At 45.2% G+C, this 27784-nt stretch overlaps 1 protein-coding gene across 1 annotated transcript; it reads right to left on the bottom strand.

Annotated features, from left to right (window-relative positions):
- Positions 1-93: 93 nt before the first annotated feature.
- LOC141751006 (ATP-binding cassette sub-family A member 9-like) lies at positions 94-26560 on the bottom strand. Its single transcript, XM_074607136.1, has 39 exons — positions 26096-26560; positions 22995-23107; positions 22259-22469; positions 21874-22029; positions 20804-20904; positions 20210-20436; positions 19283-19421; positions 18520-18705; positions 17805-17937; positions 16962-17133; positions 16137-16195; positions 15042-15152; positions 14382-14557; positions 13956-14075; positions 13470-13608; positions 12839-12929; positions 12109-12248; positions 11511-11630; positions 10803-10962; positions 10337-10503; positions 9789-9916; positions 9215-9352; positions 8567-8680; positions 7960-8130; positions 7684-7797; positions 7406-7513; positions 6741-6809; positions 6077-6168; positions 4931-5051; positions 4480-4597; positions 4132-4223; positions 3237-3391; positions 2784-2859; positions 1956-2050; positions 1230-1349; positions 890-1030; positions 640-719; positions 492-547; positions 94-366 (listed from the first exon to the last, which is right to left on the bottom strand). The coding sequence occupies exons 1-39, from the start codon at positions 26208-26210 to the stop codon at positions 277-279; spliced, it is 4914 nt and encodes a 1637-aa protein (XP_074463237.1). The 5' UTR covers positions 26211-26560; the 3' UTR covers positions 94-276.
- Between the last annotated feature and the right edge of the window lie 1224 nt (positions 26561-27784).

Here is a 27784-nt window from a genome sequence, read left to right as displayed (position 1 = left end):
GACCAGGAATTCATCCCGGCAGGGTTATTCCTTAGCACAGCAAATCTTCGTGAGTCAGTCTGAGCAGGGGTAGAGGTGAATGGCAGGCATCAATTCGTCAAAGGATAAAGGCTTTATTTATTAAAATAATAATTCTTTTTTTCTTTGTGAGGCAGAAAACTTGCAGAGCGGTACGTGCTGTGACATGGGTAACCAAGTCCGAGGGCTGCATCCGACCACACATATCAGTAACACTGGTGAAATACGCTGAATATTTTCCTCTGTGGCTCCAAGGGCTCAGAGGTGAAGCGGTCTCCGCTCCACAGCCCCGTCGGATGCTGCGTCCGGGTTGTGCTCCTCCAGGTCCCGGGTGAGGTCTACAAACGCCTGCAACACACCGCAGTGGAAACAACCGCGTTATTGCCAAGGTCTGATGGTACCTACACCGGTCACAGGTTATTTCTTCTTCTTACACAGGCAGTTTCTCACCTGTAACTTCTACAGCAACATACCTGTTGCAAAGTGTGCAAGGACAAGCTGTACTCCTCAAGCCTGAAATTCTGTTTAGCTGTGGAGGGATGGAGAAGGCATCCTTAAAAAACAAATTCATATGAACAATTTTAAAGCAATCTTCGTACTTAATGGATTATTTCCTTTTACCTGCTTCTAGCTTGGAAAAAGACTGGGACAGAGGTAGCACATCTTCCATTGGTATCTTGTAGATGAGCAAAGAAGTCATCCTGAAAAAGTAGTTAAGAAAGGAATTCATCATTTCATGACTGGGCGCCAAGGTTTAGGGGTGCTTGTAGGGTTATTGTACTCCCAGCTAAATTATTGAACAAGGTCAGTAGGAGCAACAGGGCATCCCAGCACGAGCCGGGGCTGGGTGTGCAGCCCATGGGGTAGGGACCTTTCTTGCCGAGCCGCATGCGGGAAGAGGTGCAGAATTTCGGAGTGGAGGGCATCGCTTTGCTCCATGTCCATCATTTTGAGTTCTAGGTGGTAACTCGTGCCAAACTTTCTTTTCAGATCCTCAAGGGAACCGATGTACCTGCAGAGGAGGGAAAACAGTGCTCAAACCATCATAATCAGCAAATAAAGCGATCACTGGATACACTTGGGATAAAGCAAACCAACATTTTCTACTAGATTAAGAAGAAAAAACCAAAACCAACCACCCAACAGAAATCACCACCACCCCCACCCCACCCAGGCTAAAACTCGGTGAGCGATGTGACCCCGGTGCCCACCGTAGCTGCCCCGACACCAGGATGGCCACCCGGTCACACATCGCTGCCGCCTCCTCCAGGTAGTGGGTGCTGAGGACGGCTGCCCGCTCCTTGCCTTTCACCGCGGTCTGGATCACTTTCCTGGGAACAGAGGGATGGCAGTTACTCCCAGAAGAAAAATCTCCCTTTTGTGTCTCCCTCCCAAAAAGTCAACTGAAATGATAAAACTATAAAAAAAGGGGGATAAGCTATTTAAAAGGCTTGAGTTACTTTGCTTGAAGATAACATGCGGATGCCAATACTCCGTTGAGAATTTGTCATGTCAGCATCCCTCCAAATTTTATACTTTCAGTGTAAACTGTTGATGAAAAGCTAGAGCAAGCACTAGGGCGGAGTGATGAGAAGGAAGAACTATCTATAGGTTTTTTTCTCGTGCTCTGGAGAAACTGCAATTTGTGTCTTTTGTACCAAATGCAGGGGTTCAGCTGAAATCTATTCATATTTTTTTGTTGCACTCCCATTAAGATGGCATCTGACGGTTTGCAAGGGCTTACTGCCTGCTGCGCGAGGAGTTCAGCGAGTGGTACCCCATCCCCTGAGCTTCAGGAAAAAGGGAAAACGCAAAGTGCTCTGTCACTGAGGCAGAAAGTCTTTGCCCGCCCAAGGGGTGCTACAAGACGGCGGGTAAGACCCATCCTGTCAAATCTGTCCTATGCTTCTCAGTTCTGCTCCAGCGGGGCTGCTCACCACATGCGGCGCTGCCCTTTCAGGTCCACGCTCACCGACGGCTCATCCCAAAGCATCACCGTCGGGTCTCCCAGGACGCTCAGCGCAAAACTCAGCTGAAATGGGAAAGACACCGAGGTGAGGTCAGGTCTGCTGCTACTTGTCCTGCAAAAGCGGTGAGTTGCCAGGCTAGATCCTAACCACTGTGAATCTTTTAGAAGATGAAGTTTTTGATTCCAAAATGCAAGAGGAAACAGGGATCCAAAAAAACCCACCTCGGGTGTTTTTAGTTAAAATTTTAATCTCCCAAAATTAGCTTTCCCCAAAACTCCCAAGCCTGACAAAGATCTGAAAATGGTTTTCCATCCCCTTTACTGGCGGATGCATGTGGTGGGGCACGAAGAGGTGATTACCTTGTAAATCCAATTTGTGCTTAGCATTTATTAAGCATACAATGCGGGAGAATGGGGAAAGAGGAGAGGGGGGGGATCCTGCCAGGAAGGATTCAAAAGCTATGGATGAAAACACACTCTGCTGGATCCGCCTCTGTGTTAGGAGGAAGTAACTCCCTTTGGAACCCTGAGGTTCTTTCATAACGACATCCAATTTGCAGAATTATATTTTTATTCGACTTGAATTTCAGGCTTTGCTCCAAGAAGAAAATTTCTGCCTTGTGAAACAAAAAAAAATTAAAACTTTTACAACCCCAAGGACTATATTCTTCTCTCGCTGACACCAGGGCAAGGAACGCAACACATCCTCGAGCCTGAATGAAGGTCTTCTGTGCACCGCATTCAAGGAAAAGCGAGCAGGATTTGCTCAAGTACCAAACACAAATATGACACATACCTTTCTGGCTTCTCCAGCAGCTAACCTCCTAGCTGGGGTTTCTAAATGCTTCTGGAGATCCAAGGCCTTTGCTATGCTGTGGGGAATGGAAAGGAAAAATAAGCTGTGGTCAGGGGTACCGAGGAACCAGAGACTAACATACACGGTCTGGCATCACTTTGGGTTACTTGGTGATTTTACTCCTAGCTCAGGCAGTAAATTAAGGAACTTTTGCAGAAACTCAAGACTGTAAGCACAGCTAATGAGAGAAGCGAGTCACTCACATAGCTGGCCACAAACTGGAGCAAGTTTAATTTGTTTTCTTAAGTTTTCTAGGTAAACCAGGGTTAAAATCTCCATAGGCAAGGGATTGAGAACAGTACAAAGTAGCAGATCTCGTCAGAAGGAGATCCAGTTTCTCCAAGGTAAAGCTAAAGAAGAAGAAAAAAAAGCTAGAATCATTTGGCTTTGTACCGGCCGACGCGAACAGCTGTGTCTCCTTTCCACATCCCTCTCAGGGCGGCGTAGGCCTCCAGGTGCTGGCGCACGGTGAGGTCTGGCCAGAGCGGGTCCCGCTGCGGGCAGCAGCCCAGGCGCCCCGCGGCCGCCCCGCGGCCCTCCAGCAGCACCTGCACGGACACACACACACGGGGGATCCGGGGGTCAGTCAACGGAACCCTTGGAAACGCAATAGCGTTTGCTCCTGCGTTGTGAGGAACCTCGTTAGCACGTGGGGAGGGACGTCCAGCATCACTGGGGTGATCGTCTCCACCCACCGCAACATCACCCGAATCCAGGACAGCCTCTTCACAAAACCAAGCGCTATTTACTACCAATAAAACTTCATGCAATAGTACCAACGTGAGTCTGCCTTTTCCTAAAAATACTTTTCCGTTTCAAACATTCAGTCCCAAGTCTGTAACAGCAATGGCATTTCCCCTCCCCCTCACATGTCATTAATCATCCCACACATAATTAAGTGATGGATTGTTACTGGCCCAACTCTGTTCACATTCGTTTTCAATTTCCTGGTTTTGCAAGGCTGTTTATGAAGAGTGTTATATTTATTATTTTTTTTTTTTTAAGATGTCAACATTTCTTACAGGGCTGGTGAAATTTCACGAGGGGTTTCAAATGCACACCGAAGGTTTTGTGTAGCTCAAACCCTTAAATCTGTAACAGTGATTTTGATGAAAACTAGAATGTGCTTTGAGTAAATCAAGACTTACTTCTTACTTCCGTAAATACCCAGGGTTGCCTGTACGTAAATCCCCTGACTTAAGGGCCGTGTTACCAGCTTGCACTATCACACCCTTCCTTTATAAAGACACCGAGGCCAACCCGCAAACACTCCAAAGGGATCACCTACCTCCCCAGCAGTCACCGTTACGTCCCCAGAAATCACGTTTATAGTCGTGCTTTTTCCAGCTCCGTTGGGTCCTAACAGACCTAATACTTCTCCTAGAACAAATATGCAAGAACCGTTAGTAATAATTATTGCTAATAAGACTTTTTTCCCTGCGCGGTAGAAAATATCTAAAAGTACAGTACGAGAAAGGGCCGTTCATTAACTTATCCCCATTAATTAAAACCGTGCACGCAGGAGCGTTGGGTCTGGTTGCCCACAAGAAAGTTCTAACCAAAATATGGTCTCCAAAGGTGACCTTCCTGTTAGATTTTAGGGTCATTTATAGGGGGTGCAGCAAAATACTCGAACCTTTTTTAACACTGAAAGAGAGGTTTTTGACAGCAACTTTCTTCTTTTTCTTAAAGATGGAACTGGCTTTCTTGTCTTCGTATTCCTTGCGCAAACTGTTGACAATGATAACTGAGTCCTGTGAAGAGATGAAGCGGGAAATAAAAGCTCTCCTTCTACCCCGTGAGACAGCTCATCTGTTCTTCCCATTAAGTATGACTCTTTAAAGAGAAAATGTCTAAATTAAAAATCCAGGAAACAGCAACAGAAAAGGGGTGGGGGAAGCAGAAGGGGAATAAAAATATAGTGCCAGCTAAACTCCTTCTGGTGCCAGGGTGACCATGGGCTGGGTGGAGAGATGTGCACTCGATGTCAGATATCAGGAAATAAAGAAGTGGATGAGCTGAGAAAGCAGAGAGAGACCTGAAGGTGGAGAGTGAAAAAGAAAACGAGCCAGAAGGGCTGGTTTCACCTCCTCCTGCTGCGGGGAGACCACGGCGCTCCTCACCCTCTCCCTCTCCGCCCGCACTTCTGGGGGCTCCTCCCCGGGGGGGTCCCTGTTCTGGTGGGCGACCGCTCTCCTCCGCTGGATCCTGCGAGCGGAGGAGGAGAGGTGGTGTCACCGGGAATCGCTCCCAAACAGGCTCAGATTTACGAGTTTGTTCCCAGGGCAGCGCCAATGCAGCGCCCCGCACAATTTATTTGAATTCGGGGAGCTGTTCCACAGTGTTTGCTCAAATATTTATTCATGGAAAAAAAGGGGGAAAAAAATATCCCACTGACATGCATGAGAAAATAAAAGCCAGCTTTAGTTTTTCTTTCATCACTAGGCATTGACTGGTGCCCTCCTCGATACACGCCAACGATCTGTTCAAGGAGAATTAAAAGCCACAGGGCGGGTTTTTCAAAGCTATTTGGGCATCTAACTCCTGGCTGAGACACGTTTGCTAATGTTTGACAGTTTAAAACTTTTTACAAATCTTCTCCCACATGGCTCTGGTGGTCAGTCGCACGCTGTTGGTGACGGACAGGCGGAGAGCAGGTAGTGACGACCCCAGCCTGACGAGGCTTTAGGGGAAGTCTCCATCCTGCAGAGAGCAATACCGACACGTCTGAAAAGGAGTTAAAAGGTTGGATTTCAATTTGTAACTATTGATTTAGCCAGCTGTAGTGAAATGTCCCAAAAATCTCAGCTATAAAGCTTAGTAAAAAAAAAAAAAAAAAAAGCTTAAATCACATTTATTACTCTCTCTAGGATACTGTAGTTCAACTGACCTTCTATTGCAACACTCTGGGTGGGAATTTGCCTCCAGACACATTCAGGAAAACTCCAGTAAGTAAAGTCGGAAACTGTAATGACCCAGAGGAATAAAAAAATCCCTCCCTTTGTTCTCAGTTTCCTCCTCTCCAGATAAGCTGGTTAAAGCTAAAAATATGGGCTCTATCCACACTTTGCAAAATGTTTTTAAGTTCGGTCCTCTCCTCCTGCCGTCAGGGGTGAGCCAGGAGGGTCCAGCCTGGCTGTGCAGCACCAAGCCCACTGCGCAGAGCGGGATAACTGTGGCCACTAGGCATCCCGGCATCCCGACATCCCGGCCCCCGCCTGCCCGGGACACACCTGAAGATGGGATCAAGTCTCGTTACTGCTTCTCCATATCTCATCTCCAAACAGCGCAGCAGAAAAGCAAAAATCACACAATGGATGTAAGGCTAAAAAAGCAATAACAAGTTAGATTTGTATGGAGACAAGGTTAACGACACACTTGATTAATTTTAATTACAAGACGATGCAGGGACCTATCTCATTTACTTCAGCTATTGAAAAGCTAATCATATTGCTCCAAAAGGGGAAGAAGTTAAATTGATGCTTTGCACGCGTTTCCATCTCATATGCAGATCATTTGCAAATGCCTTGACGTCACGCTGCAGTTTTAGCTCAGGTAATCTGCACCCCAAAGGACATCCCACAGGATCAGATACGACATCGTTCTTTTGTAGAAGCAGCATTAGGCTGATTAATTGATTAATAATATCTCTGCCTTACACACGAGCTCTACTTAATCCCCCCACCATTTTCCTCACATACGGTACTGCATCCAAGGGCCACATGAGACACAAGTTCATGATCACTGGGGTTTACCTCCCCTGCCAGCACTGAATGGGAAACTTTGGCCACACAACCCATGCCTTATTTACGGGCAGAGTTATACAAGCCCAGCGCAAGGCCGTCTCATTCGAACAGCCATCCTTTCCAAAACAACCATCACCAAATTGCTCCTTACCGCAAAGACGGCTATGAAGACGTGATGCCATGACTCAAGAAATTCGGTATCATAAAACAACGAAAAACGCTACAAGAGAAAAATATCAGTTGGTTAGAAAAATTCCTTAGCACAGTGTGCCTCAGCGGAGGGTTGGAGCAAGTGTGGGATTGGGGGATGCTTAGCTTTTCTTCAGGATGGGATAAAGGAGCTTTGTTCTGTACTTGTTTTTTGGGGTTGATACTGCCTCAAAGAGCTGCAGCTTCCTTGGCTACAGCTAATTCAGAGGTGCCTCAAATCAGCCAGGTTAGAGCGACCTTTTCCGTCATGGCTTCTCTCTTCCCAGGCCTTTTGCCTCCTTCTGCCAAGCTCCCTTCATCCCTCCAGGTCTTCCCACTCCACCACCTTCCCCTCCCATGCTACCCTGGCTGCCAAAATACAGTCATCGTAACAGCTTTTTGTAACTAAATACACCAAAAATATCCCAATCAAACAATGGATTAACAAGTCAAATCTTGGTCCCTTCCTCACTCCACAGCCTGGACCTTTTCTTCTCCTGTTGCCCTTTCTCACTCTGCCTTTTTGACAGTTGGCACTCCGAGACAGGGAATTTGGAAAGTGCTTCTTCCTTTTCCAGTTTGCACCATTAGGATCATTATTGAATTTAGTAGGACGTGTTTGCTTACTGATGTAAAGCTCAAACAGCCCAGCGGTGGGAACACGGGAATCAAAGTAGAGAAGGTGAGGTAACGTGTCTCGTCTAGTTCGCTGAACACATAGAGAGTGAAATTCACCTGGAATATAGCAGAAAAAGCATTTCCAATATTAACGTATTGTTGATAAAAAATAGGCTATTTGTTACTGGTTTGGGTTATTCTGCTGAATATCCGTATATTTGAAGTGAAACCTCAAGTGGCAGGGTGTGTAAATCAAACACTCCAGAGTGAAGATTCACTTCACTTACCAGAATGAAGATGAAAGACCAAATGTAACGATTGCTTCGTCCCGTGCGAAATTTAAAGGCAATTAAATAGACGAGGAGGACAAGAGATACTCCATAACCAATGATGCAAACGATCTAGAGAGAGAGACTGATGTCAGTGACTAGGAGATGGATGTGGGTAGATGAAAGCCGGCCTAGAGCAATCCATTTTGATTAAAGTCTTTAATGCAAAATCTCACTGGGAGATGAGGGAGGGGGATTTGTGTGTGCCCGTTTTCCCGCACGCAGAGAGCTCACCAGGAGCAGGACGCTGCTGGCCTGCAAGGGGCAGATGCGGTTGAAGAGTAGCACGATCCCGAACATGAGGCACACCAGGGTCCAGAAAAGCGGAACGTCCACCAGCGCCTGCCCACACCAGTACGCCGAGGGGTAGACCCCCGCCAGCCGCAGCTGGGCACGAGCCTGGAGCTGGGAAAGTAAATGGGAGAAGGGAGGCGATTCAGCAGAGCCCAAAACATCATCTCTGCTCCTCCTCCTCCTCCATCACCCTCACTCCTCCCTTCCCTGGCTCAGCCTTCCCCTCCCTTCCAAGAACTTTCAATTCTTTCTTAGTTTTACTGTTGTTTAAAACACATCATTTTTAAAAAGCAAAAAAAAAAAAAGAAAAAAAAAATCATCCTGACACAAAAATCTTTATTAACACCCAAATTGTCCCGAGCCAAAGCTGATTCCCTGAGACGCAAGGTAATGTGCTTCGGTCCAACGTTGTATTCGTGGGGCTGTATTTCTTCCTGCATCCTACCTAGAAGTGGCGGCCAGCCCACCGGCACACGGACTGCAGCCCAGAGACGTCCCCTTTGCATTCACGTCTTCTCTAAGACTGCTTTCAGCGCACACTGTTTACCTTGTAATCCTCCATGCTGCTCACTGCAAAGTGAGGAGGCAAACCAGCAGCCAAAACCAACAAGTAGTTGAGACAGACGAAAAAAATATCACTCTTTAATTCTGGGGTGTGTGTCTGCGGAATAGAAATTTAAAAGTCGTCAGTAATCAACAGCTGCCCAGGGAGAACCTGGCTGGGTCAATGCTCGTAGGATGACTAAACATGCAAGTGAGCAATAATACTTATGGTACATAATTTGTGTTTAAGAACGCAAAATAAAGCAATAAAGAAAAGCATTTAGGCAAAAAAAATATTTGAATTGCTACAAATTGTTGAGGATAGAGACTGCCTTTTTGATGCTGATTGTCACCAAATGGATGCCAAAGCGAGGTAGGGCTTGCAAGTATTACTGCTATATTCTTCCATATTGCCACAGAGCACAAGATTAAATGTCTTTGACACCGAAACCCTATAGAGCTCTTAAACACTGCAGAAGAAATTCTCATTAAATAGCCCTGGTATTGACTCCCGAGAAATACCCCAGCGGTTGGAGCACTGACCCCAGCCCTCGGAGGTTACTCATCCAACCACATTTCCAACCCACCCACTCCTTATCGCTTCAGCACAGCTATTTCGATTAACTTTCACCGAGAAAGGCAGGACACTCACGCCATAAAAGGGCTGACTCCAGATGCGGATACGCTGGGTGGAATTGAAGAGCCTTAGGAAGGTGTTGCTGAGGATATTCACAAGCACGGGGAAACAGTTGATGTGTTCCACGCTACACATGACCGTGAATCGGTACCTCTGAAGACGTAAGAGCAAAAGGAGTTATCTCCACGCCCGTGAGAGGTGTGAGGAGGAGCCGGCCCCAGGGAAGGGTTTGGAGAAAAGCCATGAGAAATGCAATCAGATGTTTTTACTGAAGAACGGGAACGTGGAGACCTGGAAGCGCGCTAATGGGTAGCACAAGCAAAATGATTGATAAAGACAGTAATTTCTGGATAAAAGCACAAAAGACTTGCATTAATACTTTTCTGTAATGACCACTCTAGGAAAACATACAGTGGAAAAAAACAAACGTAATCCCAGTTTCCCACAAAAGGGGTTACTGATAATATTAAATTTGTCAAATAGTCTCCCTTTTGCTGGTGTGCGTGCATTTCGCTGTGCCTCATTTCAACCCATTTCAGAAAATCCTGCTGACACACAGAACGCAAGAAGAAAAAAAACTACCACTCACCTTGCCTTCCAGGGATATTTTTATAGCTCCATTATGTAGCGGAAGGCTTGTGATGTTTTTCTCAAGAGTTATTTCTGGGATTATGTTTTGAGTCTTCAAAGCAGCAATGAAATCCTCAATTTCTGATCCTGAAATCAAATCAAGAACTTTTTTTTTCTCTAAATATAAACAGTTTCTTATAGACAAGTTCCCACTTGCAAAGCAGAGGTATGTTAAAAAAAAAATCACTTAGAATCTAAGCAAACTTATATTGTCTCTATTTTTTTTCTATTTTAATTAAACTAGTTAAACAAAATGTATGTTTCCATAGTTGGTTTATTGCTTTTTTTTAAATTATTTTTTATTTTGCCTGGTTCATTACTCTTAAGTATCAGCTATTCAGTTATTGCCACTAAAATTGGATTTGCTTTTGCTCAAGAGAAGACACTTCACAAAGCCACAAATACATAAAGGAATGTAGAGAAAGAGTAAGGCAAGGTTGGTCTATCAACTCTAAGAGGACTCAGAGTGGTGCAGAAAGTGAATCAACATCACACGTTCTTCTTCACCTGTATCATTGAAGATGAGAAGGTTTGTCGACTTATTTTGAATTTTCTCTGCAGTGGGAAGAAAATACAAGCTAGACGTGATTTCCCAGTTGCCGGAGCTGTCCCACAGTTGAAATTCAATGAAAATCGTAAGCATTGGAAGGATAAATATTCCAAAGAACAGCAATCTAGGTGGAAAAACAGACCATGAGTGGGTCCAGGGAAACTCCGCCTTTAGCGAATTGTGTGATTTACGTTGAGAAAGGCAAGGGGAAATTTAAAACTTACGCAATTCAGAGCTCTACCAGTAAATTCTAACTGTCCTTGTAACTGCAGCTTTTAAACATTTCCCACCTAATTTTTAGCTTCCAGACTTCTCCACTAGTATTTAAGCCTTCTCTCAGTCACTCAAGGGAACGATCAAATCCATTGGAGAGCACCAAGCCAGCACAAGGGCTGCAGACTGGGCGAGAGCTCCCGTACTTACATGGACTTGAGAAACTTTCCTTCATGCTTTAGTTTTAAGAAGCGAACTCTCATCATGGCACACACTTGCTGCCTCCAGAGCGCCATCCCGGTCACTGCCACGCTCTCCTCTTCGGAAAACACCAGGAGGCTTTGGTCCTTCTCCTCGAGGTCTCCATCTTCTGCATGTTCACCACGAGAAACATCGTTATCCACAAAGAGCATTTAAAGGACACGTTTAAGTGTAAACAATCAACAACGATCTTCTGTTCCGAATAGAAGAACCCTTTAATTTTTAGCCAGAAAAGAAATAAGGGCAGAGAAAAAGGGCCATAATTTATCCAGAACATAATTTACATTGGTGAATTCAGACTGGCTGGACCTGGGCTCATATGGCAACACATCCAGTACCTTCCCTGGCTTTGTGAGATGCCTTCTGGCCAGTTTATCTCTTCCTACCTCCTGATCTACGCTTCAAAAGCAAATACCCTTCCAACACCAGTCTTCATTCATGTGCTTAAAAGCTTGTGGGAAGATGAGACTGAATCATCTAGACTTCTTCAAGAAGGTATCCTTCACTAAAGGAGAGCTGAATACAACTGCAACTCTTGACCTACCAAAACCTACCAAAACTCACATTTAATAGAAACTCAGTAGATATTGAATTAAAAGATATGTATATATGGAACCTTAATTGTGCCACGCTTGCAAATGGGAGTCAATGTTTTACCTCCTAGACCAGTGGCTTCCTCACCCTCCAGCTTCAGGAAAACATCTTCCAGGGTTGTCCTGCTAACCTCATAATTAACAACCCCCTGCAGAAGGCTGCTCTCGAGGTGGCTGAACAGATCTGCACGACAGAAACAGCCAGATTCAACCCAGCGACCAAGCCTACTGTTGAGCAGAAACTCAGACTGGCATGATCAACGTTCTTTCTATGTTCTGGTGTTCACGTCATTAATCTCCATAACTTAAAAGCCAAAATAGAGGTAGAGCAAAATAGTGCTCTTTAGAGGTAAGTAGAACATTTGGAGTTCTTGATTACCGTGGGCCTTCCTGGTGGAAGAAATCTCATCCTGAAACCAGAGGAGACTCAATGGATTTTATTTTGTAGATTAGTTGGTGAAATTTCTTTTGTTCATCTGCAGTATTGGTAGTAGCGTGTCCATTTTTCTTTAAGGCTGATGTTTATGCAGCTCTGGCCTTCCTAATCCCATGCAGCATGGACCAGCGAATGTAGTTATTCCCTTCACAGCAACTTTGCTTTCTGCTTTCCCCCCACCTTGGTTTCCCTTTACAACCCTGGCACAGCGACGGGCTTTTCTTACCTGGGAAGCTGTCAGTGTTTTCCAGAGGTAGCAGATATCCCAGCTCATCCCCCTTCCGTCCTGTGAGCACGGCACCGGGGACGTACTGCCTGACCAGGGATGACGTAAGCTCGGGGTCACACACGTCATTTACACGCATCCTGTTTGTGTTAAAAAGTATTTGCTATAATATTAAACGAGAAAAGAAAAAAGCATGCATCATCCATTTAAAATACAAAGCCAGTGGTCGTTCCTCAAGCCATAGGGAAACCTCCAAAACTGGGCAGCATTTCAGTGGGAATTTTTACAGGCATCTGCAGTGCCCCTGGTTTTGCCATGCATGCGAGAAATACTTGAGGTTAAGAATAATGCCCCTGGCCAACACCGCTAAACCAAGAACACAGAAATTAAACTCCAAAGAAAAACAGCTTTACATTAAAGCTGTTGTACGTCACTCTGGCACCACTGAGTATGTGGAAATTGCAACTCATCTTACTCTGGTCCCCTTTTGGCTGCGAAGGAGGTTGCAAAGTCATTTTAGCTACATGCTCAGAGCTTTCAAGATTGGGTTCCAAAGAAAAGCAACTTGCTATCCAAAGCAAGATATTTTTGGCAGCTTTAAAAGTCTTCTAAAAGGAACTGTCAAGATTTCTATTACTCTGTATAGAAACTCTACAGAGATGCAGATTCTACAAGAAAATACATCAAGCTTTTCCCAAAAAGACTGATGACCAAAAAGAAAAGGCTTTACCTTAAGTGATAGCCAGTTCCCCATTTTCTCTTCAAGTACAGAGATGAGCCAACACACTGTAATCTCCCATTTGAGAGGAAAGCTTTCCGGTCTAAGGAGGGATGAATACAAAGGATTTGGGGGGGATTTACAACAGTGAAGTAGACTGGCCTCACTCTGCTCCTTCTGAACTCAACAGACGTTTTTACAATGGAGCCGAGAGGAGTAAAAGCAGGCCAGTGCTGGCGGCTTTTTTCCTTTTTGAACTGCTGCCTTTCTCCTAAGCGCCAAGATTAATCTTTTGATTATGTGTTCTTATAGGCTTGTGGAAAATTTCCCATGCAGCCCAGGAGCAATAAGGAAATGGGGAAGATATTAATTCAAACAATATCACTAATTTGTGTGGGAGCTGCTGGTGGTACATCCAGATAATATGCAATTGCTTCATCCCGAAGCAGAGCACAAGCAAGGTCTTGGAAGGGCACGTCAGCCCAGTTTTAGTCTTTGTTCAGCCTGGGTTTGGTGGCTGCTGTCAGACAAAACGTGTCCAGCGAGCAGAGAGTGCATCATGGCAGGACCCACCCGTGGGCTCTGCAACAGGAAACCCTCATTTTCAAACTGTAGGCCAACTGGTGTGAAAATCTGGGCTCACCAGCATGAGCATCGGCCTCCGCCATGGACTGGGTTGTGAAGAGCGTCACGCGTCCAGCCTGGCGTTCCTTCAGAAGGCTCCACACGTGGTGCCTGGAGCAGGGATCCAACCCAGCTGTCGGCTCGTCTAAAAGCAACACCTGCGAAGGCGAACAAGATCAGACCTCCACCTGTCCAAGACACCATTTCCATGCTTGCATCATTTCATTTCATACTTTTTACAATCTCACTCTAAGAATAAAATACATCCTCAGATATCAGCCATTTTTATTACTTTTTCTCCTATTACAATATTATTACCCTTTTTATTTAAATATGGTTCTTGTTGACCTAGATTCCTTGATCCTTCCAGCAGCCAAGTGGATTAGTAGGTCAGCAGACTTGGAGTTCCAGGGGAAAAGTACAAGCATGCCAAGTCAGAATGCAAAACTATGTGCTAAAGCAGTATGCGGGGGGTGTGGGGTGTGTAAATATGACCAGCCCCTACCTGGGGATTCCCTAAAATTGCAATTCCTAGAGACAATTTCCGTTTTTGTCCCCCACTCAGAGTATTGGCGCGGACGTCCTGAAGGTCGGTGAGGTCCAACATCGTGAGAACTTTCTGCACCTTGGCGATATACAAAGACAAGAGACAGATTTCCAAACCATACGTAGCTACACACGGTACAGGAAAGTATAACCTCAAGACTCAAAACTTACCTATTTTAAATGGCTTCACTTATCTCTAAGCACTGCAAATCTGAATTCTATCTGAGCGTATCGTAAGGATAAGAAAGAACTGAAAAAACACTTCTCCCCTAAATTAGGGTTGTTCTCATCTCCACAGAACACGATGCTGGTGACAATCTTTTATAAAGAAAGCTCAAAGTGTCCAAGATGCCGTAAAACAGAGATCAGACAACCACATACCAACCTCTTGCTCTACTTCCTTAGGCTGAATCCCCTTGACGTGAGCAAAAGTTCTCAGGTTTTCCTTCACCGTTAAGGCTTCAAAATGCAAATTAAATTGCGGGCAAATCCCAACCATTGCCTGAATTCCTTCCATATCCTGTACTTCAGACACTTTGTAGTTGTATATCGTTGCAGAACCTGCACACAGGAATGAACGAAACAAATTTCATGCTGTACAGCATTTCCCAGATTTAAGGGGAAAGCAGCCTGCTGTGTGTTCATACCTTTGACATTAATCCCAGCACTGGGTCGTTTCTCAAGTGTTTAAAAGAAAAAGTCAAAATAACTTTGTGTTATCCAAAGTTTTAATACCATTCAAAAATATTTCAGAGCACCAAATCTCTCCCTTAAGAACTAAGACGCATTTCCTACAGGTGTGCAACTCATGGAAAACATCAAGCCATCCAGACGGAGAAATCGCCACCTGTGTACGCTTGCACACACCAGCGTATCCACAAGGGATGCACCAGCCCTGAAGCTCACGCTGAAGAAACAATCTGCCCTGACAAAGAGCCAGACTGAACAACTGAGGGAAAACTTGGGGTTTTTTTGTATCTTTATCCCCTTACACTTGAAAAAACAAACAGCTTCTCCTCTTCAGTGTTCAGGTCAATCATCGTACCTGCTGAAGGCTTGGAAAATCCACTGAGCACATTTAAGAGAGCGGTTTTTCCAGATCCACTGTGACCAAGTAATGCGGTGATCTGGCCTTCATAAATACTTAAGGACAAACCTAGGACAGAAATAGGATAACATTAGGATGGAAGTTTGTGAGAAATAGACTTGTACCTGGAGCTCGCTGCCAAGTACGGCAGAGGAATGACATTTCTTTTGGAGTCAAGAGGCAAAACCACAGATCTAAAATCTGTGATCATGACCATCTTCAGAAGTTCGGGCTAGACTTAGTAAGGAACTTGCAGTCATGTCTTGATTGAATTGAGGGAACAAGTGTATTAACTTCAGCATTTAAAGAATTTTGACTTCTGGTTTCTACGAGGTCCATAAGCTTTTATTTTAGCGTGGCCCGAGAGAGAGTCCACAGAAAGAGAAGCGCCAATAGCCTTTCCAACGCAGGAGATTTCAAGAGGTTTCAAAGCAGCCAGACTTTCCTACCCGCTTTCTTTTTTAAAAAAAAAAATACTTATTTTGCAGTTTTGTGGGTTGTTTGTGTTGGTTTGTTGGTTTTTTTTTTTTGTTTTTTTTTTTACTCAATATAAACCTTTGAGGCAATACTGAGTTCCTGTTAAACAAAGGCATTTAACAAATATCCCATGACTATGCGATGACTGTGCCAACTCCTTGCCTTCCTGTGGCTGGCAGATGTGGAAGTGCCTGGAGAGCACGGCTCAGCCAGCGGCAGCAGAGTCGGCTGTAGCCAGGGACCAAAAAACCAAGTTTTGTTTGCCCAAAAGAGTTTACATTTTGAGAGAGAGGTCGGAGAGGTGATTTTTATAGTGGTTCATGGCTGCAAAACTCCCTGCTTTTAAGGGGACTTCTGCTATTGCAAAAAATAATAAATAGTAATTTTCCCGGAGCGAACAGGAAGGTAACAGCCTGGTAGAAATTTGCCAGTAATTCACCCCAGCAGAAATAACCATTGCATGACGCATTTTAGTATTGTGGCAGGCAGAATTAAGTACATCCAGTATATTTAAAAACAGTTTGGGTTCATATCTAGTGAAAAATGAAATTAAAAGAATTCCAAAACCTCTCTTACCCATTAAAGCTTCGGTTCTCTTGTCCTTCTTCTTGTATAGTTTTTTAATGTTGTTTATTCTAAAGAAAAGGTAAGCAATCCATTACTACTGAATCTCGCAATTTTGACATGTTCCTCTTCCCTTGTATTAACCTTTGAAAACTATTGGAAGAATATTTCTCGGCCTCCTCCTCAAACTGGTCCTGCTCCTTACCATCAGGGGTTAGCGTAATTCCGTCTGAAGGAATTGCTTTACATAATTCATTTCTCGCACACTTGAAAGCAGAATTAACCAATGTACTTTTCTAAAAGATGCTGAAAAGGTTTTAAAGTCAAACTCAATGAACACTTTGTGAATGAAGCGGGAGGGCCAAGGGAATGAGAAAACACACGTTTATATAATTAGAAGCGATGAGCTAGCTATTATTTTAGCAGATTTATATTTGCTTTTTAGTAATAAGCAATGGCCAGCAGCAGCAATGGGCCAAACTAGCCCCATAAGGGTGTAAATAACATTATCTTATGCAGCAGACTCCAGCAGCAGCGTTCTTAAAGACGGTGGTGAAGGCGGACAGACTCCCTGCCACTGCCCTGCAAAGAGGCAATTCCTGGGCAGCAAGCCGGTCCCTGGCACAGAAGATACCCCATGTCCAATAAACGTTCAAATCCAGCTCTTGGAGCAGAATGAAACACTGAACAAACCCTCCCTTTCATGTATTTGCCGTTAACCTTATCTGTACGGGTTAGGTGTCTCAGTCTAACATCTATCAGTCCAATACGGCTACGCTCTCTAGAGTCAAATATAACGTGCAGTGTTATATTTTTCATGGCTACAAGAGCCTTTACCTGATCGCTTCCTTCCCATCGAAGCCCGGAGGCATGGGCTCAGTGTTATTGCTGAGGATGGGATCGTGGCCGCCCTCGCCGCCAGCTCTCACCCCCACGTACCCGCTCCTGGGCTGGAACCAGTACGACGGTCTCAGGAAGAACAGAGGCGGATACGGTACTCCGTACTTGCCTAATTCAGAAACAAAGAAGGTGGAATACCGACCAAAAATTGCTACGTGTCAACTCAACTTCGATAAATGCCATGTCTGGTTGTTTCTTCCTCAACAGCTGCAGAATACAGCCTTTTAGCAGCGTAAAAGGACTGGTACATCCTGAAAAGTGATCCACTCACCCATACCTGCAAACTCAGGTGGGCAACAATCACAGCAAAGACCTCATTGAGCACCTCTTTGGCCCAGAAGTTATAGGAAAATCAGGTCAAGTTCTACAACGCCCTTTTAAACCCAGGGTTGCTGGAGTAGGTGCAAAGGATCTCAGTGCCTCGCTGCAAGATTTAATGTTCCTTTTGGAGCCTGTTTTTGAGGCAGGGCCAAATGAGGCGGCTTCATGCACCCAGCTTCTGGGAAAATGGGGTTCTTCCTGATCATTTTTTCCTGAGCAACACGGCAAATGCCGTTTTCAGCCCCTCAACATAACATGGCACGGCTCATTGCTGTTAAGATGCCATCCCGCAACCCAACCAGCTCACTACCAGGACACCTTTTTTGTTGCTCCAGGTAGATTACAGCTTTCTCAGCTCTACCCCACCACTTCTTTGGCACCTTTCACCCTATGAAGGGAGAGGATTATAGAAGGAAAATGCAAAGAAGGTTGTACTCTTCCTCTCATATTTCTACTTACCAGGCAAAACCTTATCAAAGTAGATGGCCAACAGCAAATACAAGGCACTGTCAAGGGTCAGTACCATGTATAGCTTAAAGAAAGGGTACAATTCCGGTGTAAAGGCTAGGCCGTATTTTTCTAATTTTATCATCTAGGAGGAAAAAAAGCACAAGTCAGATGCAACACTTCCTTTAGTCAGAAATATTACGTGCAAGCCACTGCTGTGTCATCATGACCATTTTCACCAGAAAACTGTGCCTACTCGCGATCTTGATGCTTTTTGCAAGCAGGACAACAAGTTATTATGACCACAAGTATCAGAAGTGCTTCGGTGAGCTGAATTCAAAATTATGCAGAAGTTGTCTCTACACCAGAAGGGCGACACACACGGTATTTGCTGGGGCAGCACTTCAAGACCTCGCGGTTCTTGCAGATCTTGATACCCACCAGACACATCCCACTGCAAGAATTTTCCAGCGACTGAAATTTTTTGTATATACAGAGCTGGTAAAATTCGTGATGCAGTTGAGAGTCTAACTATATTTGTTATGAACTAACATTTACTATTCCGAGTCAAGTTTTCTTTTCACAAAGCGTCTAGGGCAGAGGGGCATGACTGGGTCGTTAAGGCAACGCAAATCATGTGTAGTAGCTACTGCTATCTAGCAGAAATCTGCAGCATATTTGCTGTGGGCTGAACTTTTATGGTGTGCTGGCTTTATTTTGAACGTACCTTTGAGAAGCCAGCTGTGAAGGCAAAAGGACTGAAGAGATTAAAAATCCATTCCAAAGACGGTGGTAGTTTTTCAAACAATGTCAGAAAGCCCAGCAATCCAAAGATGGTGTGAAGGACAAATCCCACGAAACTGGCAATATTTGGCTGCTTTAACAAGGAGCTGAGCATGAAAGAGAAGTGAATCTGCAGCAAGAGAGAACCAGTAGTTAGCGGGAGGCGTTCTGGCTGGCGATTAAAGAGACCAGCATGAAAAGCCAACAAGCAAAACTGGAGACCCAGTTGAGTTTCAGTTGTCCCCTGCAGATGCACGTGGCACATCACAAGGCTTGTGTCATTGAGCAGACATCTCTGATGTTTAGGGCAGGTCTATAGGGGCAGCCAGATCAGACCCCTCGGTCTCCCGAGGAGGAAGCCCCCTGGCCCCAGGGGCACTCACAGCATCAGCCTTCCCATTAATGCTGGCGTTGGCACCTCTCTTAACTCTTATTTCAAGTCAGAATCTCCCAAAATGTAATAACAGTGATTATAACAAATTATATGCGATTTTATATATGTATTATTATATATATAATACTATATTTTTATATATATAACAAATTATAACAATATATAACAATTATAACAATAAATCCCAGTAGCAGAGAAGTTTTTGTTACTTTCTCATATAATGCCCAGGCCTCTGCAGTCTTTGGGTTTTAGACATTTTGATTAGGAAACGGAAAAAATTGTGCATCATTTAAGAACACAAAAGCAGACTTACAGATGCTATGCCATAAAAGAAATAAAAAAAATATATTTCAAAAAAGTTGTGATCGGAGATGACTCCTCTAACCGTGATCAGTGTCAGCAGACTTGCCGTTATTGAAATGTAAACGGTGTACAGCACGCTCCAGGATAACCTACAAATGAAGGGACAGTTACTGTTGCCTCGGGACACGACAGCACTTGCCACGACACAGCGGATACAAGACACACTCTTTTTAATTCAAATACTTCGTAATTCCCAATACACTTCCATTGACAGTTCCCAGACTGGAAAGGTGCAAACATCCATATCTTGCACCCACCCAAATCTCGGCAGATGCCACGAAGCCAGCAAAGAGCCACAGGGCATCCAAGCACGGGCTCTGCAGCCAGGAGCACTTATTCTTATCCTTTTTGTAATGATGCAAAATACTTATGCTCAGAAGGCTTTGGAAGACCGTTTTGATAGACCCTACATCCCCCTGTGCTCCGTCGTTTGCAGTTTTCTCCAAACCGTGTTGTTTCTTCCCTTTTTGTGTTTTGTGTGTGTATCCTGGAGGCAAGCAACACCTCAAAAACCTTGCTCCGTACATCTCTGCTACGCAGAGAATGCTCTTTCTCTTTTTTTAGGGGAGGAGAGCAGGGCTAAGTATAACACGCAACAACAACAAAGAAATCCTGCATCAGAGCGACGTGCTTGGAAACGGAGGTCCTCCAGCAAGGGGTACGTCACAGATAAAAGCCACAACAGGTTTTGATTCAACAACATGCAAAAACTTGGCTTTGGAGAGCCCAAACGCATGGTCAGGCGATGGCAAATCGCTGCTGCTGGCTCTGGGGAATTGGTACCAGGCCCACATCCACCCTGCAAGCTAGTGTACGTCTTACATACACAATGTAACGTCATTCCTATAATTACACAGTTTATTTCTATGAGACTTACCAGAATGCGATATCTTGCAAACCCATTGCTCTCATTAAGACCTTGAGCTTCTTCTTCTCTCTTATAACTTTCACTGATAAAAAGTACATATACGGGGAGAAGCAAAATAGAATGTAAATAACGAACCAAATGTAATTTATTTTATACACAAGTTTGATCGAGGGGGATTTCAGACGAACGCCGCTAATTGACTTCATCTCTTCCCAAACAGAATGGTTTGTTTTCATCTAAAGGAAAGAAATTAGCTGTTAATTTGATTTTCTGTAATGAAACAGCCAACATCAGAACAAACAGGTTTTCATAAGCATTAAAATTATTAGTTTGTCAATAACAATGTTACACTGCAAAGTGGCAAATAGCGTCAATATTTACTGTCGTTTTGTATTGTCTCGTAATAAACACGAACACCGCCTTGAGCCATGAGAATGATCTGCCATTCTTTTAACTTTTGAATCACACTATGTATTTTAAAAGTTAATGATCAAAGAAAGTGAACCGGTTTGGGTTCTTTTATTTATTTTGGTTGTTTTTTTAAATTTACCAAACAACTCTGGAAGGACGAGAAAACACGTTTTCCATCAGGACCATACTTACTTCAATGACTGCCGCATCAATGCTGGACTGCACTGATAGGAAACCTGCGTACCAGTACGATGGGACTTTGCAGTAGCTGGATGAAAAATTGAAGCAGGTATCTGTTGGAAAGAAAAAAAATAAATAAATAGAAGAATTTGATCTATGGATTTCTATATACATGTGTATGTATACGCTTACGTGACGGATTGAAAACATATTAGACTCCAGAGAGGAAATCGAGATTTAGTTGTACTCAGCCTTTGGCCTGGAGCAGCCATTTCTCTCCAAGAGCGATGTGGTATCGGGAGGTGTTGGCTTTGGCTCCATGGGCTACCTGATGTGGCATCGACCCAGTGGCCGCGGCGCAGGCACGCGGGCCACGCTCAGCTCTCCTGGTTCGGCAGGAGCCCGGGCTCAAAGCCCAGCGACCGCAAACCTGCCCAGAGCCAGGGGCAGGAGAGAAGCACCTCCAGGAAACCCAGAGCTGGGGACGCCTCTGCGAGGAGCTACTGCCTGCTGCAGGCAGAATAAACAGTCTCTCCATCATTTCCATTCTCCAAGACCCATCCTTAGCAAAATACTTTTTCCTCTCCCACCCCCCCCCCCCCGCCCTTGACTGATGAACTCCTTTGACTTTTTAGAGGATTGTAAGTTTATTTTTTGTTTCGGTTAGATTACTACTTTTAGTCAGTAAATAGGGGTGTGTTTTGTCGAAGAAGTAGCATAGTGGACAAACGTGTGTGCAGGTTTTTGTTTTAACGTATTAAATATATGTCCCTGCACTATATGCTGGAAGTACATCAGGGCACACACAACGTTCATTTTCAGGGCATGATTTGATATGATAAGACATAGAAGGGAGAGGGACTACAAGGACTGTGGACAATGCGTATTTGTTCTTAAACATTTTCTCTCTGACATTTGTTTCCTTCTAAGTGAACAAAACCTCAAATTGTAATTAATACCTTTCTTGAACCATTTAACACATACAGCCTTGATCCCTTCTGAGTGGCATGGCAGCAGAGAGATCCATCTAAGCTTTTTTTAAAATGTAAAATCAAGTTCTCTGGTTTCATTTATTTTGTTACCAATGTGTTCAAAGGCATCGTTTGGAGGTACCACTCCGTAGCGTTGAAATCTGAGACGGTAGGAGAAGTCATCCTTAAAAACAACACCAATGTATTCCTCCGAAATTCCTCTTGCTTCCATTTTTTTCTCATTTTCTACCTCTTCTATTATTACACCTGTCATTAAAAAAAAAAAAAAAAGAAAAAAAAAAAGAATAAATCCATGACAGCTGAAACTTTGATTAGTCATGCGACGACATGAAAATGTGCACCAGCCACAACTTGCACTCTTAAAAATTGTATTGTCCAAATCCTTTTCTCCCCCCGCCACAATGAAGACCGCGGCGCCCGCAGTGTCGGGGTGGGTTCGGGCACTGCAGCTACAGGGGTTTGAGAGCAGCGTTACCCGTCATCGCAGAATCCGAAGCCACTTTGCTCATGATTCGCCTGGTGGTGTTTGTTACGGGGGTGTACGCGAGTGTAACTCCTGTAGCGTTAAAGGCAGGATCATCCAACCGTCCGAGGAAGTCATAAGGGATTTCTTGCCGCGGGTTGTGGAATACAATACTTGATGATATTTGTATTATTAAGAGAAAAACCGCCGATGTAATCCATTCCTAGATGAAAGGAAGGAAATGTAAAGGTGAGTGGCAGCACAGAGACCTGCAGGTTGGGTGGCACGAAAGCGTCTTCAAGGAGCTCCTCATCCAGCGCTGATCTGGCTGCACAGTCCGGCTCCTCCGGCCGTGAATGCTTTCCTTCTGTAAATTAAATGAGGAAGAGCTATTTCACGGGTGTAATCATTTGAAAACACGAGGAATGTTCCAAGTGAAAGAGATGTTCTCTTAGTACCACAGCCAACGAGGTCTGCCGATAATTTTACACCCGTAATCGTGAATTGGACGTTGTGTTCTTCTGCACAGTGCAGAAATGGGATCAACGACCACAAGCAACAAACCAGCTTTGTAACAAGCCCGAATGATGCTGTGATATTGTAGCGTCACGGGAAGAAGTGTAGCTGCTGATAGAGAACCACGTTACCAGTTGGGGCTTCTCATAGATCATCTAGTATAAAAACAATGCAATGTGAAAATACTTTGTGGTGGAAACCCTAACTGCCCTTTGGAAGAACCAATACTTGCCTGAAAACTTTCTGTCTTCATCCTCCACACCAGAAGAATATTTTTCCATAGGAGAGCACGGGTTTGCCGAAGTATTTTTGAGGCTTTCTGGAATATCCCCTGCATTTTCCCAGCTAGGATGAGAAAGATAACAACATCGTTTAGAATAAGACAGATCACTGGGGGTTAATATATTTCCTTGAGTAAACACCACTCCAGAGGAAGCCAATGACGTGCCAAAGGTTAAGAGCTTTTCCCAATTTTACAATTTGGACAACCAAGGAGAAGTTCAAAGGAAGCAGTCCAAGATCAGGGAAGAGAACAGAGAGATGGGTTGGACTCAGCTGCCTCTTCCATGTGCATGAATTCATCCTTCTTCATCCTAAAGAGGCTTTGTAGAAAGAGGCATTCAGCTGGCCATAGTTTGATTCTTCATCTACACAAAATTAACAACAGAAAAGCCAGTCTGTCCTGTACTAAAAATGCGAGAAGACTGAATGGCATATAGAACAAAGAAGATACAGATTTTAATTTTCTTTTTTATGCAGTTATTCAAAATACTTAAAACCTCCGTGACCTGCAGCAGCAGCCTCCAGCCCAGCTCCCGCGAGCAGTAGCCCTGGTCGATGCTGCGCACCTGAGCCGAGCCTCAGACCCTGCACTCCGTGCCGTGAATTTGTGTCTCGCCTTGGACGTGCGGATTGTTGTCAAACCACTGCTCGTCGGCTCCAGGTGTCGCGGCTAGACCCTAAAACATCCCCATTACATACAAACCTCCTCCCCACATCGCCCGCAGGGGGAAGGTGGCTGCCACCCAGGAGGCGGTGAGATGCTGGGAGCAGCCCGAAAACAGATGCTGCCAACGTCTCCCTTCATAGGCTGGTGAGAGACCGATTTTTCAAGTTTTCACCCAAATGCTAATAAAATGAATGATATCTCTAGCATAGCTAGAGCAGGGAAGCATTAAAACACCAATATGTTCCTTTATATCCTCCTAAGTATGATAAGGGGTATTTATTGGGGGATATTTTTATGGGGAATAATTTTTTCAGCTCCCATTTGGATCACGTGGCCAAACAGCAAATACCCTGTGCAAGAAAAACAGCAATGTTAGAGCGACTGGTTTCACAACCTTCCCAGAAGGAAAACAGAGGCGGGAACCTCAGAACATATTTTTGTATTTTAATCCTTTAAAACAGCTGAAACCAAAAATCAAAGCAACCTCAAACGCATTGTGCTCTTTTCCCCTTGGACATCGCTTCCTGATTTCGCGGATCGGGCAGCTGGAGTCCATAAACGGTTCTACTACTCTGTTCCCCTTCATTGTTTGTTTTTGGAAGAATTAAATGTTTGCGGACTCCAGGGGCGACGGATCCAGAATCCCTGTTCACCAGCCGCCTGTTCGCACGGGGCTTATCTCCCCGGCGCGCCGCTTTCCCTGCCTGCAGCTCTCTCCCGCGCTTCCCCACCTACAGCGGAGGTTAAAGGCAATTAGGAAGGGATTTCGAGGAATTAGGAAGGGATTTCGAGGAAGTGCTACTTTTTTATTTGCCCGGGTCTGGATTTCAGTCGTCGTGAACCACAAGCGGCAGCAGCCCAGCCCGGGCTGTCGGGGCAGCAGACAAAGGTTCACGCCGGAGCGTTTGGATAACATGGAAAACACGATGGTCTTGTAAAAACTGCACTGAATCTCTACAGGTGCTTCAATTTAACAAACGCTTCATTTATTAAAAAAAAAAAAATATGGAGCAAATCTAAGACTTTTTAAAACATTCCAATTAAATTTCTAGTGGTTTTAACCTTATTTTTGCCTTTGGAGCAAGAAGTAAATGCCCCTAGAAGCTGGAACGTGAAGTCCGAAAGCCAAATAAACGATGTTGCCTACAAACACTGCATGGAGTCCATCAGGAAGGATTCAATTTAAATTAAATAGCAAGAGAAGCAAAACATAAGCGGGGGAGACGCCTCTGCAAGACCTGAGATTCAAAACTGCGGATTCAGAAGACAAAAAGCAAACATCAGAAATGTATTTGGAGGCAACGGTGTTTGAGAAGCCTTAAACCAATAAGAGCATCGCTTGTGAAACCGGGCGTCTCGGGAAGAATCTCCCTCCCCAGGGCTCAGTTAACGCACTCAAACCTTTCGGGTTCCCAGCGATAACTTTTACTGGGGCCCCGCGCCCAGCTCTGCTGCACCAAAGGCTGTCCCGGGAAGGCACGTCCCGTACAACCACTTCATTTATTTATCTCGGGCTTTTCCTATTTGATGCCTCCTCGGGCTTCTTTCCCCCCCCCTAATAAAAACCGAACAGGGCGTATCGTGACTGACTCGAGGAGCAAGTCTCTCTTCAGGAGCACTGGCAGGAACCTCTCCCTGCTGGCTACGAGGAGAGCACCGGGCGCTGCAGCTCCCGCTTCCCAGAGGAGCCGCCGGCTTTCCCAGAGCCAATGATTAACCCCAGCACGCGGGGAGGGCAGAGGCGAACGTGCTCCCTCCATACCCTGCTGTTTGCCAGTTATTGCAAGTGCAAAAACACCCCGCATCTGGCCCCTGTGCAGCCCTGTCTTTAACTCCTGCTAAATACGAGCCAGATTTGTACCGACTCTACTCTTTAATGCACAGTTTTTGAAACAGGGCTGGGTGCTTGCTTGCTCTTTTTTTTTTCCTTACTCTCAACTTGAAAAAAAATAGCTCTAAGCCTGCCCCGTATCAGAGTTCAACACTAATTCATACATCCAGATTCGGGGGTCTGTGTTTTTGGAAGCTTTTCTTGGTGCTGGCGAGGCCGGAGGAGGGGGAGCGAAGGGAGGGATCGTTAGCGGGGAGGACCCAGCGCTCGACCTGTGGCTCTTCGCCCGGAGCCAAAGAACATCAGCGGCAAGAATCAAAATCCGCACGCACCCAGAAAAGCAGAATATTTTTGCTCCTTTGCCTCTTACACATTTTGAGGAGAAGCTCAATGTTTGTCAGAGCGCAGAGCCGGGAGGTACAGCTCTTACGCATTCAGCATAACCCTGTATTAAAATAATAAGGAAAAAATTAATCACCAAACACAACCCCTGCATGAAAGCGCCCTAGGTATAATTTTTCCCTTAACAAAAGAGAAATGTGAAACTCCTCACCTGATAGCGTGTGTTCCATTAGAAACGTGTCTCCTCCAGCCGTGAGATGCCTGGGCTCTTGGTCCGGTTGCATCCCCGGAGTGGGGTCGGGGCTGTCCCGCAGCCCCATGGCCATGCCCCTCTCCAGCCTGACGTCAGACCCGCTCCTGGCCGCGTGAACACTCCCGACCCTCCTGGAGCAACAGGAGAAACACCTACAACCGGCTGGCCAAGAGCTCGGGGGTATTAACGTGCCATTTCGCAGTATTTAATATGACACATGCGTTGCGTCTGGTCTAAAAAGCATGTTTCTGTTGGGTTTCCAAGTCCTGGAGAGCGATGCTGTGCCCTCAGCCAGGGCGAACGCAAGGTCCCGGTCAGTGGCAAGACAACCTCGTCCCTGCCCGAGCTTCTCCGGAGGGAAAACCTCACCGCCCTCTCCCCATCCTGCCCAGAGCCCGAGCCAGCCGGCACTCCTTCCTCTGCAGAGGACAACCCTGCCTCCGAGGGCCAACGGGATTTTTATTTCTCATTTCTCTCTTCCCCTTTGTTTTTTTTTTTTTCATAATTTTTCATTCGTTCCACTCCTTTTAATTGCTTTTCCAGCAGCTGTCACACAGCTGGAATCAAGACGGAGTTTGTTGCGCTGTTGGTTTTTTAGTTGGTTTTTTTGTTTTGTTTTGGTTTTTTTTGGTTTGTTTTTTTTTTTTTTTTTTTTTAAAAAAAGCATTCCAATGGATCTGCATTCAAAACAGGGAGGTGAGGAAATCAGATAAGCCAAGAAATCCAAATGAGTTGGAAGGGCACGCAGCCACACGACAACTCAAGGAGTTAAAGGAATTCGACTGTCCTGGAACTTCAACAGCTTGAGGACTCTGCATCTCATTTGCAGAGCTGACTAAAACCACAAAAGCTGCCTGGTTGTTGCTTAACAAAAGGCCGTAGCTCTTTGCAGCTGCCGATTTACTCATTTTCAAGGAATGAACTCACTTTGGAGGGGAGCAGAGCGTTTGCCTCCATCACTTCCCATTGGGCAACAAGGGAGAACTGGGGAAGGCTCCTCGTACCTGCAAACAGCACATCTGAGATGCGCTTCACTAAAAAAATACCACGTTTCTGACACATCCCCTGCACCACAGCGTGCTGGCACAGCGCGGGGCACTGGCACGCCTGCACGTTATCCGCAGAAAATGCATTTTAACGTAACAATGACACCTGCTCCTTGGGGTTTCCCATCCTCTCTACTGGGCGCTGCTCCTGGCTCTGCCGCTCAGGTGGGACCCTCGTCCGAGGCGACCCCTTGGGGCTTCACGGGAAAGCAGCTGGAGAGCACACACCATCCCAAAACGCCATTAATTAAATCCCCGAGGAGGTGCTCCACAGGGGCCTCGGGACCAGCCTGGGGTCCACCGGGAGGAGGAGAGGGGCTGGGGACGGGGCAGCATCCTCCGCGGGGGACACTGCAAGCAGTGCGTTTCAGCAAAAAGGCGAACTGAAAGCTCCAGGGAACTCCTGTTGAGAACTCCAGCATGCTAAATTAGGGATTTTCTGAAGATCTCTTAAAGGAAGGATTAAAAGGGAATGGATTAATTTTACAGCTTTAAAAAAAAAAAAAAAAAAAAAAAAAGGCACGCTGGCCTTAACACCCCATTAAAGAAAAACTAGTACAAAATCCTGGGAACTTTCACCAAGTTCAAATTAAATTTCGTT

This window comes from Larus michahellis, chromosome 14 (genome assembly GCF_964199755.1).
Source record: "Larus michahellis chromosome 14, bLarMic1.1, whole genome shotgun sequence".
Classification (NCBI taxonomy): domain Eukaryota; kingdom Metazoa; phylum Chordata; class Aves; order Charadriiformes; family Laridae; genus Larus; species Larus michahellis.
The sequence above is the reverse complement of the archived record's forward strand: the minus strand, read 5'-3'. Positions and strand labels throughout refer to the sequence as shown.

Bases quoted from the DNA above. Each gene is read 5' to 3' on its own strand.
- LOC141751006 (XM_074607136.1), bottom strand. From the start codon at position 26,210: ATGGCCATGGGGCTGCGGGACAGCCCCGACCCCACTCCGGGGATGCAA. The intron at 22,470-22,994 runs GCAAGTATTGGT...CCTTTCATCTAG, and splicing joins TGAAGACAGAAAGTTTTCAG to GAATGGATTACATCGGCGGT. The intron at 6,810-7,405 runs GTAAGCAAACAC...TTTCTCTTGTAG, and splicing joins GCTGTTTGAGCTTTACATCA to CGTTTTTCGTTGTTTTATGA.